The sequence below is a fragment of the Pristiophorus japonicus genome, chromosome 32, assembly GCF_044704955.1.
Source record: "Pristiophorus japonicus isolate sPriJap1 chromosome 32, sPriJap1.hap1, whole genome shotgun sequence".
Lineage (NCBI taxonomy): Eukaryota > Metazoa > Chordata > Chondrichthyes > Pristiophoridae > Pristiophorus > Pristiophorus japonicus.
The window spans coordinates 4,257,836-4,269,029 of record NC_092008.1 but is presented as its reverse complement, the minus strand read 5'-3'; the positions used below and the strand labels follow the sequence as shown (position 1 = coordinate 4,269,029).

At 55.1% G+C, this 11,194-nt stretch overlaps 2 protein-coding genes and 1 pseudogene across 2 annotated transcripts in view; 2 read left to right on the top strand and 1 right to left on the bottom strand.

The window, feature by feature from the left end:
- The first annotated feature begins 3,005 nt into the window (after positions 1-3,005).
- LOC139240509 (ras-related protein Rab-7a-like) lies at positions 3,006-9,749 on the top strand. Its single transcript, XM_070869050.1, has 4 exons — positions 3,006-3,083; positions 6,657-6,741; positions 8,259-8,385; positions 9,432-9,749. The coding sequence occupies exons 2-4, from the start codon at positions 6,689-6,691 to the stop codon at positions 9,747-9,749; spliced, it is 498 nt and encodes a 165-aa protein (XP_070725151.1). The 5' UTR covers positions 3,006-3,083; positions 6,657-6,688.
- Positions 3,819-4,054, top strand: LOC139240644 (U2 spliceosomal RNA; annotated as a pseudogene).
- A 1,022-nt stretch (positions 9,750-10,771) lies between the features above and the next one.
- hsd17b10 (hydroxysteroid (17-beta) dehydrogenase 10) overlaps positions 10,772-11,194 on the bottom strand; it is a 10,552-nt gene continuing 10,129 nt past the window's right edge. Inside the window, 1 exon segment of the mRNA XM_070869048.1 lies at positions 10,772-10,942. Within this exon segment, the coding sequence (XP_070725149.1) occupies positions 10,772-10,942 (171 nt within the window).

The window sequence follows — 11,194 nt, the reverse complement described above, 5'->3', positions numbered from 1 at the left end:
CGTGGGGGGAATCGTATACATTTCAATCAGATCATTATTAAGGAAGCAGTAGCGGGACATTTGGAAAAGCATGTTTCAATCAAGCAGAGTCAGCATGGTTTTATGAAAGGGAAATTGTGTTTGACAAATTTGCTGGAATTCTTTGAGGATGTAACGGACAGGGTGGATAAAGGGGAATCAGTGGATGTGGTGTATTTGGATTTCCAGAAGGCATTTGACAAGGTGCCACATAAAAGGTTACTGCACAAGATAAAAGTTCACGGGGTTGGGGGTAATATATTAGCATAGATAGAGGATCGGTTAACAAACAGAAAACAGAGAGTCGGGATAAATGGGTCTTTTTCCAGTTGGCAATCAGTAACTAGTGGGGTGCCGCAGGGATCAGTGCTGGGACCCCAACTATTTACAATCTATATTAATGACTTGGAAGAAGGGACCGAGTGTAACGTAGCCAAGTTTGCTGATGATACAAAGATGGATGGGAAAGCAAATTGTGAGGAGGACACAGAAAGTCTGCAAAGGGATATATACAGGCTAAGTGAGTGGGCAAAAAATTGTCAGATGGAGTATAATGTGGGAAAATGTCAGGTTATCCACTTTGGCAGAAATAACAGAAAGGAAAATTATAATTTAAATGGAGTAAAAAATTTCAAAGTGCTGCAGTACAGAGGGACCTGGAATCCTTGTGCATGAAACACAAAAGGTTAGTATACAGGTACAGCAAGTGATCAGGAAGGCCAATGGTATCTTGGCCTTTATTGCAAAGGGGATGGAGTATAAAAGCAGGGAAGTCTTGCTACAGTTATACAGGGTATTGGTGAGGCCACACCTGGAGTACTGCGTTTCATGTACAAGAACCCCCAGATCACTCCGTACAGATCACTTTGTAATCGCTCCCTATTTAAATAATAATTTGCTTTTTTTATTTATCCTACCAAAGTGGATAACCTCACATTTTCCCACATTATACTCCATCTTTCAAATTTTGGAGGATCAGGCCCTCAAAATCTGGCACCAAGCTCATGGTCTACAGGGCTGTAATAATACCCGCCCTCCTGTATGGCTCAGAGACATGGACCATGTACAGTGGACACCTCAAGTCACTGGAGAAATACCACCAACGCTGTCTCCACAAGATCCTGCAAATCCCCTGGGAGGACAGACGCACCAACGTTAGCGTCCTCGACCAGGCCAACATCCCCAGCATCGAAGCACTGACCACACTCGACCAGCTCCGCTGGGCAGGGCCACATTGTCCACATGGCCGGACATGAGACTCCCAAAGCAAGCGCTCTACTCGGAACTCCTTCATGGCAAACGAGCCAAAGGTGGGCAGAGGAAACGTTACAGGGGCCATCCTCAAAGTCTCCCTGATAAAGTGCAACATCCCCACCGACACCTGGGAGTCCCTGGCCAAAGACCAGTCCGCACCAAGTGGAGTAAGTGAATCCGGGAGGGCGCTGAGCACCTCGAGTCTCGTCGCCGAGAGCGTGCAGAAACCAGGCGCAGGCAGCGGAAGGAGCATGCGGCAAACCAGTCCCACCCTCCCCGTCCCTCAACCACTGTCTGTCCCACCTGTGACAGGGACTGTGGCTCTCGTATTGGACTGTTCAGTTACCTGAGAACTCATTTTGAGAGTGGAAGCAATTCTTCCTCAATTTCGAGGGACTGCCTGTGATAAGAACACAAGAAATAGGAGCAGGAGTCAGCCATTCGGCCCCTCGAGCCTGCTCCGCCATTTAATATGACCAAGGCAGATCCGATCATGGACTCAGCTCCACTTCCCTGCCCGCCCCCTTATTCCATTATCAGTTAAGAAACTGTCTATCTCTGTCTTAAATATATTCAATGTCCCGGCTTCCACAGCTCTCTGAGGCAGCGAATTCCACAGATTTACAACCCTCTGAGAGAAGAAATTTCTCCTAATCTCAATTTTAAATGGGTGGCCCCTCATTCTAAGATCATGCCCCCTAGTTCTAGTCTCCCCCATCAGTGGAAACATCCTCTCTTCATTCACCTTGTCAAGCCCCCTCATAATCTTATACGTTTCGATAAGATCACCTCTCATTCTTCTGAATTCCAATGAGTAGAGGCCCAACCTACTCAACCTTTCCTCATAAGTCAACCCCCTTATTGCCGGAATCAACCTTCTCTGAACTGCCTCCAAAGCAAATATATCCTTTTGTAAATATAGAAACCAAAACTGCACGCAGTACTCCAGGTGTGGCCTCACCAATACCCTATATAGCTGTAGCAAGACTTCCCTGCTTTTATACTCCATCCCCTTTGCAATAAAGGCCAAGATACCATTGGCCTTCCTGATAACTTGCTGTACCTGCATACTATCCTTTTGTGTTTCATGCACCAGGTCCCGCTGTACTGCGGCACTTTGCAATCTTTCTCTATTTAAATAATAACTTTATTATGTGGCTCGGTGTCAAATCTTCTGTCTCTTTATATTTCTGTTGGGACTACCTTGGGACGTTTCCACTTGTGGGGAGGAGATTAGAACTAGGGGGCCATCAACATATTAGATAGTCACTAATACTGGGTGGGTTGGGATTCTTGAGACACAGTCAATGGGACGAGATTGGGAACCTTGAGTCGGGAATCGATGGGACAAGATTGGGAACCTTGAGTCGGGAGTCGATGGGACAAGATTGGAAAGCTTGAGTCGGGGCCAATGGGATGAGATTGGGAACCTTGAGTCAGGAATCGATGAGAAGGGGGCTCTGGTCTTCTCTCAGGGGGTTGTAAATCTGTGGAATTCGCTGCCCCAGAGAGCTGTGGAAGCTGGGACATTGAATACATTTAAGACAGAGATAGACAGTTTCTTAAACGATAAGGGAATAAGGGGTTACGAGGCGCTACATGAACGCAGAATGTTGCCGTTGTCTGGAGAGGACGAGAGCATCATTAACCAATCCCAGGTTTGCAGACCAATGAGGCACAAGTGCCAAGTGAATGGCCCGCCCCCTCCAGCTGAAACTTACAAGACCCGGAAGTGGCCAAACTTGTCGGAAACTTTGAGCAGACTGAAATAGTTGGAGGAACAGTTTCAACAAACGTCGGGGAGGACAGGGGTAGGACGCGATGAAAACGATTCGACTTCTATAATTAAGTTGCAGTATTTTAATTTTTAAAAAAACTTCTTTGGAAAAAGTTTGTGGAGTTTTTAAAAAGTTTCCAAACTTTTCGAGAGGAAAAAGTTTCGAACTTTTTTTTTCTCCCCCAGGCAGTTTCCTGCTTTATTATTCTCCCTGTCTCAGTCTGGCTGTTTTTGTTTGGGGTTGATGTTTCCTGGTTGTTTGGAAAACGTGTTTCGATCAACAACTAGGAAATCCAGTGGCCGTGTAAGCCACGGTTTGGTGGTGGTTGAGATCACAAGGTGCGTCTGCGAGGCGGTCTGGACGCGGCGTTAATTCAATATTGCAAGGTTGCGTGTGACCCAACAAAGTAAGGTACTTTCAATAAATTCTGAGAGCCAGGACTCCGAGTGTAGGCATTTGCATAGGTGGATCTGTCAATATTAGCATGCAAGGTGATTCAGTCTGCCAATATTATCGCAATTCGCAAAGCTTAAATAGTGCACCTCACGGAATTGGCATCCAATTATAAATCTAATGGGAATGTTAATGGCTGGTGCGGTTATTGTGTGCAAATCAAAGTTGTGTCAAGACTGCGGATCAGCCCAGTCTCTTAGGCATGTGGGGTGTGGGCGAACACCCCATTATTGAAGAGATTTCATCACCATCATAGGCAGTCCCTCGGGATCGAGGAAGACTTGCTTCCACTCCTGAAGTGAGTCCTTCGGTGGCTGAACAGTCCAATCCTTTTGGCTAAGATCAAGTGTAGTACCGTTTCTGACCAGCCACCATGACCTCCGGGTGGTTTCTCCCTGGTCAGGAAGGTATATGCTTGCATTTTTGGAAACAGGAGGTGGGTGGGGAGGTTTGACCCATCCACCTCCACGGAGGTGTGTGGGGGACCTGACCCATCCACCTCCATGGCACGAACCTGGTATTGCAGTACTTCCAGGAACGGTGCAGTGGCTCTAGGCCTTTTGGCTAAGAGCATTGGCGCAGAGTGATCCTTGGCATGTGCAAGGTGACCTCTGGCGTTTGTGATTTGACAAAGAATTGGAACGATCAGCTACGAATTTAAAAAAAAAAACAGTCCAATACGGGAGCCACAGTCCCTGTCACAGGTGGGACAGACAGTGGTTGAGGGAAGGGGAGGGTGGGACAGGTTTGCCGCACGCTCCTTCCGCTGCCTGCGCTTGGTTTCTGCACGCTCTCGGCGACGAGACTCGAGGTGCTCAGCGCCCTCCCGGATGCACTTCCTCCACTTAGGGCGGACTGGTCTTTGGGCCCAGGGACTCCCAGGTGTCGGTGGGGGATGTTGCACTTTATCAGGGAGGCTTTGAGGGTGGTCCCCTGTAACGTTTCCTCTGCCCACCTTTGGCTCGTTTGCCCGTGAAGGAGTTCCGAGTAGAGCGCTTGCTTTGGGAGTCTCGTGTCTGGGGACATGCGGACAATGTGGCCCTGCCCAGCGGAGCTGGTCGAGTGTGGTCAGTGCTTCGATGCTGGGGATGTTGGGCCTGGTCGAGGACGCTAACGTTGGTGCGTCTGTCCTCCCGGGGGATTTGCAGGATCTTGCGGAGACATCGTTGGTGGTATTTCTCCAGCGACTTGAGGTGTCTACTGTACACGGTCCATGTCTCTGAGCCATACAGGAGGGCGGGTATCACTACAGCCCTGTAGACCATGAGCTTTGGTGGTAGATTTGAGGGCCTGGTCTTCAAACACTCTTTTCCTCAGGCGGCCGAAGGCTGCACTGGCGCACTGGAGGCGGTGTTGGACCTCGTCGCCAATGTCTGCCCTTGTTGATAGGAGGCTCCCGAGGTATGGGAAATGGTCCACGTTGTCCAGGGCCGCGCCGTGGATCTTGATGACTGGGGGGCAGTGCTGTGCGGCGAGGACAGGCTGGTGGAGGACCTTTGTCTTACAGATGTTTAGCGTAAGACCCATACTTTCATACACCTCGGTAAATACGTCGACTATGTCCTGGAGTTCAGCCTCTGTGTGCAGGCGTTGTCCGCGTACTGTAGCTCGACGACAGAGGTTGGGACGGTCTTGGACCTGGCCTGGAGATGGCGAAGGTTGAACAGGTTCCCACTGGTTCTGTGGTTTAGTTCCACTCCAGCGGGGAGCTTGTTGACTGTGAGGTGGAGCATGGCAGCGAGGAAGATTGAGAAGAGGGTTGGGGGGCGATGATGCTGCCCTGCTTGACCCCGGTCTGGACGTGGATTGGGTCTGTAATGGATCCCTTGGTCAGGATCACGGCCTGCCTATCATCGTGGAGCAGGCGGTGGATGGTGACGAACTTTTGGGGGCATCAGAAACGGAGGAGGACGCTCCATAGACCCTCGCGGTTGACAATGTCAAAGGCCTTCGTAAGGTCGAAGGCGGCCATGTATAAGGGCCGGTGCTGCTCCCTGCATTCTTCCTGCAGCTGTCGCGCTGCAAAGATCATGCCCGTTGTGCCCAGAGATTTAACATGTTACTCGAGAGACTCCCCTCTCGTTCGCCCAAAACCACCCCCTTCCCCGCTCAAACAGTCGGAGGGGCAGTACTGAGGGAGCACCGCACTGTCGGAGGGGCAGTACTGAGGGAGCGCCGCACTGTTGGAGGGGCGGTACTGAGGGAGCGCCGCACTGTCGGAGGGGCGGTACTGAGGGAGCCCCGCACTGTCGGAGGGGCAGTACTGAGGGAGCGCCGCACTGTCGGAGGGGGCGGTACTGAGGGAGTGCCGCACTGTCGGAGGGGCAGTACTGAGGGAGCGCCGCACTGCGCTGTCAGAGGGGCAGTACTGAGGGAGCGCCGCACTGTCGGAGGGGCGGTACTGAAGGAGCGCCGCACTGTCGGAGCGGCAGTACTGAGGGAGTGCCGCACTGTCGGAGGGGCAGTACTGAGGGAGCGCCGCACTGTCGGAGGGGCAGTACTGAGGGAGCGCCGCACTGTCGGAGGGGCGGTACTGAGGGAGTGCCGCACTGTCGGAGGGGCAGTACTGAGGGAGCCCCGCACTGTTGGAGGGGCTGTATTTCGGATGAGACGTTAAACCGAGGCCCCGTTTGCCCTCTCTGGTGGATGTAAAAGATCCCGGGACCACTATTGGAAGAAAAGCAGGGGGCGTTCTCCCCGGTGTCCTGGGGCCAATATTTATCCCTCAACCAACATCACTAAAACAGACGATCCGGGTCATTATCACATCGCTGTGTGTGGGAGCTTGCTATGCGCAAATCGGCTGCCGCGTTTCTGACAGTACAACAATGACCACATTTCAAAAAATGTGCCTGATTGGCTGAGGAAGTATTTTGGGACAACCTGCACTGGTGAAAGGCGAGATACAAGTCTTGCCATGTTCTCAGAACATCCCATTCGGTTTCCAATAACCGCGTTGGGCGGGTAAATACGGCAGCCAATTTGCGAATAGCATGAGACCACCAACAGCCGACCCGCTCTCCATAAACCCTTGATTGACTTATCGTGTAGATATCGGTCTATCTCCGCTTTCAATGTATTCGGTGGGCCAGACTCCATCGCCCTCTGCGGCAGAGACAGACCTGTAACAACCCGGCCTGTGTCTTGTTTCAGACAATCCGATCGCCGCTGTCTCCGACGGAAGGATGTCGATGAGGAAGCGAATCAACATGAAGGTGGTCCTCCTGGGAAACTCCGGGTATGGACCGCTCCACGGGAAGGGGAGCAGGATCCGGCCATTCGGCCCCTCGAGCCTGCTCCGCCATTAAACGCCGAGGGGACCGGGCCTGGGAGGGGGTGGGGTTGGAGGGGTCTATGGGGAGGGGTTTTGGGGGGGGGGGGGGAGAGAAAGGGAAGAGGGGTTTTGGGGGGGGGAAGGAGGGACGAGGGGTTGTTGTTGGGATGGGAAGGGAAGAGGGGTTGTTGGGTGGGGGGATGGGAAGGGAAGAGGGGTTGTTGGGTGGGGGGATGGGAAGGGAAGAGGGGTTGTTGGGTGGGGGGATGGGAAGGGAAGAGGGGTTGTTGGGTGGGGGGATGGGAAGGGAAGAGGGGTTGTTGGGTGGGGGGATGGGAAGGGAAGAGGGGTTGTTGGGTGGGGGGATGGGAAGGGAAGAGGGGTTGTTGGGTGGGGGGATGGGAAGGGAAGAGGGGTTGTTGGGTGGGGGGATGGGAAGGGAAGAGGGGTTGTTGGGTGGGGGGATGGGAAGGGAAGAGGGGTTGTTGGGTGGGGGGATGGGAAGGGAAGAGGGGTTGTTGGGTGGGGGGATGGGAAGGGAAGAGGGGTTGTTGGGTGGGGGGATGGGAAGGGAAGAGGGGTTGTTGGGTGGGGGGATGGGAAGGGAAGAGGGGTTGTTGGGTGGGGGGATGGGAAGGGAAGAGGGGTTGTTGGGTGGGGGGATGGGAAGGGAAGAGGGGTTGTTGGGTGGGGGGATGGGAAGGGAAGAGGGGTTGTTGGGTGGGGGGATGGGAAGGGAAGAGGGGTTGTTGGGTGGGGGGATGGGAAGGGAAGAGGGGTTGTTGGGAGGGGGGATGGGAAGGGAAGAGGGGTTGTTGGGAGGGGAAGAGGGGTTGTTGGGAAGGGAAGAGGGGTTGTTGGGAAGGGAAGAGGGGTTGTTGGGAAGGGAAGAGGGGTTGTTGGGAAGGGAAGAGGGGTTGTTGGGAGGGGAAGAGGAGTTGTTGGGAAGGGAAGAGGGGTTGTTGGGAGGGGAAGAGGGGTTGTTGGGAAGGGAAGAGGGGTTGTTGGGGTGGGGGGATGGGAAGGGAAGAGGGGTTGTTGGGTGGGGGGATGGGAAGGGAAGAGGGGTTGTTGGGTGGGGGGATGGGAAGGGAAGAGGGGTTGTTGGGGTGGGGAAGAGGGGTTGTTGGGGTGGGGAAGAGGGGTTGTTGGGGTGGGGAGAAGAGGGGTTGTTGGGGTGGGGAGAAGAGGGGTTTTGGGGTGGGGAGAAGAGGGGTTTTGGGGTGGGGAGAAGAGGGGTTTTGGGGTGGGGAGAAGAGGGGTTTTGGGGTGGGGAGAAGAGGGGTTTTGGGGTGGGGAGAAGAGGGGTTTTGGGGTGGGGAGAAGAGGGGTTTTGGGGTGGGGAGAAGAGGGGTTTTGGGGTGGGGGGAAGAGGGGTTTTGGGGTGGGGGGAAGGGAAGAGGGTCTGGGGGAGGGGGAGAGGTGTTGGTGGGAGGTCGGACGAGCACGGTAACACCCCCTGTGTTGTCGCTGTGTTTCAGAGTGGGGAAGTCGGCCCTCATGAACCAGTACGTCAACAAGCATTACACCAATCTGTACAAGGCCACGATCGGAGCAGACTTTCTCACCCGGGAGATTACCGTTGACGGCAAGAACATTGCCTTGCAGGTATGTGTCCCGAACCGCTGCCTCCCCGCCTTCTCTCACTGCCTCCTGGGTCAACACAAGAGCTGGCCATTCGGCCCCTCGAGCCTGCTCTGCCATTCAGTGAGATCGCGGCTGATCGACCTCAACACCACTTTCCCGCCCGATTCCCCGAGAGTCCACAAATCTATCGCTCTCCACTTCAATATACTATAGGGAGGGTTATACTTGAACTGTATAAAACACTGGTTAGGCCACAGCTGGAGTACTGCGTGCAGTTCTGGTCACCGCATTACAGGAAAAATGTGTTTGCACTAGAGAGGGTACAGAGGAGATTTACCAGGATGTTGCCTGGACTGGAGAATTTTAGTGATGAGGAAAGATTGGAGAGGCTTGGGTTTTCTTTAGAACAGAGGAGGCTGAGGGGAGACTTTATTGAGGTGTATAAAATTGGAGGGCCTGGATAGAGTGGATAGGACAGACTAGTTTCCCCCAGCAGAGAGGTCAACAACCAGGGGCCAGCCCGTCGAGCCTGTTGCATTAGGAACAGGAGGAGGCTGTTCAGCCCCTCGAGTCTGTTGCATTAGGAACAGGAGGAGGCCGTTCAGCCCCTCGAGCCTGTTACATTAGGAACAGGAGGAGGCCGTTCAGCCCCTCGAGCCTGTTACATTAGGAACAGGAGGAGACCGTTCAGCCCCTCGAGCCTGTTACATTAGGAACAGGAGGAGGCCGTTCAGCCCCTCGAGCCTGTTACATTAGGGACAGGAGGAGGCCGTTCAGCCCCTCGAGCCTGTTACATTAGGGACAGGAGGAGGCCGTTCAGCCCCTCGAGCCTGTTACATTAGGGACAGGAGGAGGCCGTTCAGCCCCTCGAGCCTGTTACATTAGGGACAGGAGGAGGCCGTTCAGCCCCTCGAGCCTGTTACACTCTGTAATTCTCAGCTAGACCAGAGGAGGCAGCGTAGGTCGGGGTGGTTGAGGGGAGGTTCAGTGTGGCTTGGGGCTTGACGTCTGCTCTCTCTCTTTTCCCCCCCTCCCTCCCCTCCCTCCTCTCCCCTTCCCCCTTGCAGGTGTGGGACACGGCGGGGACGGAGCGGTTCCAGTCGCTGGGCTCGGTGCTGTACCGGGGCACCGACTGCTGCATCCTGGTCTTTGACGTGACCTCGGCCCCCTCCTTCCGGGCCCTGGAGGGCTGGCGGCAGGAGTTTGTGCTGCAGGCCGCTCCCCGAGACCCCGACGCCTTCCCCTTCGTCGTCGTGGGCAACAAGACCGACCTGAGGGACCGGGAGGTGAGAAGTGAAGCCTCCCATTGCCGAATTTCCCGATTTCTTTTTTTTTGTTGTTGTCTTTCTTCAGTCTTCCTGCCCCCCCCCGCCTTATTTTATTAAGGTTTAGTATAACTTCCTTGCCTCTGTACTCTATACCTCTATTTATGAAGCCCATGATCCCACATGCTTTTTTAACCACTTTCTCAACCTGCCCTGCCCCCTTCAATGACCTGTGCATGCCCCCACCCCCCCCCCCCTTAGTATTCTACGCCTCATTCTTCCTACCAAAATGTATCACTTCGCACTTTTCTGCGCTAAACTTTATCTGCCGCATGTCCGCCCATTCCACCAGCCTGTCTGTGACACTCCAGTGCGGGGCTGAGGGAGCCCCGCACTGAGGGAGGGGCGGTACTGAGGGAGCGCCGCACTGCGCTGTCGGAGGGGCAGTGCTGAGGGAGCCCCGCACTGAGGGAGGGACGGTACTGAGGGAGCGCCGCACTGCGCTGTCGGAGGGGCAGTGCTGAGGGAGCCCCGCACTGAGGGAGGGACGGTACTGAGGGAGCGCCGCACTGCGCTGTCGGAAGGGCGGTACTGAGGGAATGCCGCACTGTCGGAGGGGCGGTACTGAGGGAGCGCCGCACTGTTGGAGGGGCGGTACTGAGGGAATGCCGCACTGTCGGAGGGGCGGTACTGAGGGAGCGCCGCACTGTTGGAGGGGCGGTACTGAGGGAGCGCCGCACTGTCGGAGGGGCAGTACTGAGGGAGAGCCGCACTGTTGGAGGGGCGGTACTGAGGGAATGCCGCACTGTCGGAGGGGCGGTACTGAGGGAGTGCCGCACTGTCGGAGGGGCTGTATTTCGGGATGAGACGTTAAACCGAGGCCCCGTCTGCCCTCTCGGGTGGATGTAAAAGATCCCGGGGCCACTATTGGAAGAAGAGCAGGGGGGAGTTCTCCCCGGTGTCCTGGGGCCAATATTTATCCCTCGACCAACAGACGATCCGGGTCATTATCACATCGCTGTGTGTGTGGGAGCTTGCTGTGCGCAGGTTGCCGTTTCCCACAATGCAACAGCGAGCGCACTCCACAAGTACTTCATTGGCTGTGAGGCGCCTTGAGGCGTGCGGTGGGGCTGTGAAAGGTGCTATAGAAATGTAAGTCTGTCTTTCTTGCCGTTTGTCGCTCTGTTCCGCCGCCGTTCGCTGTACTGTTCCCCGGGGATCACCGCTTGTGAGCGGTGAGGTGGGAGGGGCGTGGGCAGTGTGAGCCCCGGACAGGCACAGCGAGCAGGAAAGGTCCAGGCTCCATCTTCGGCCTGTTCCCCGAGCCAAAGTGGCGGTGGGCGGGGGCTCACCCGGGGGGCTCTATGGCCCCCCCCCCCCCCCCCCCCCCCAATGACCCGGCCTGGACGCGAGGGTGGGGGTCAGTGAGCAGTGGTACCGTACCCCGGGGAGAGTAGTGGGGTGGGTGGGGGGGGGGATTCCTCGGGAGATGAGGGGTGGTAGTGGAGAGGGTGGAATTGGCCGGGCTCTGTTTCGGTTCTTGCCGGCCAAGGAATTGGTTAATG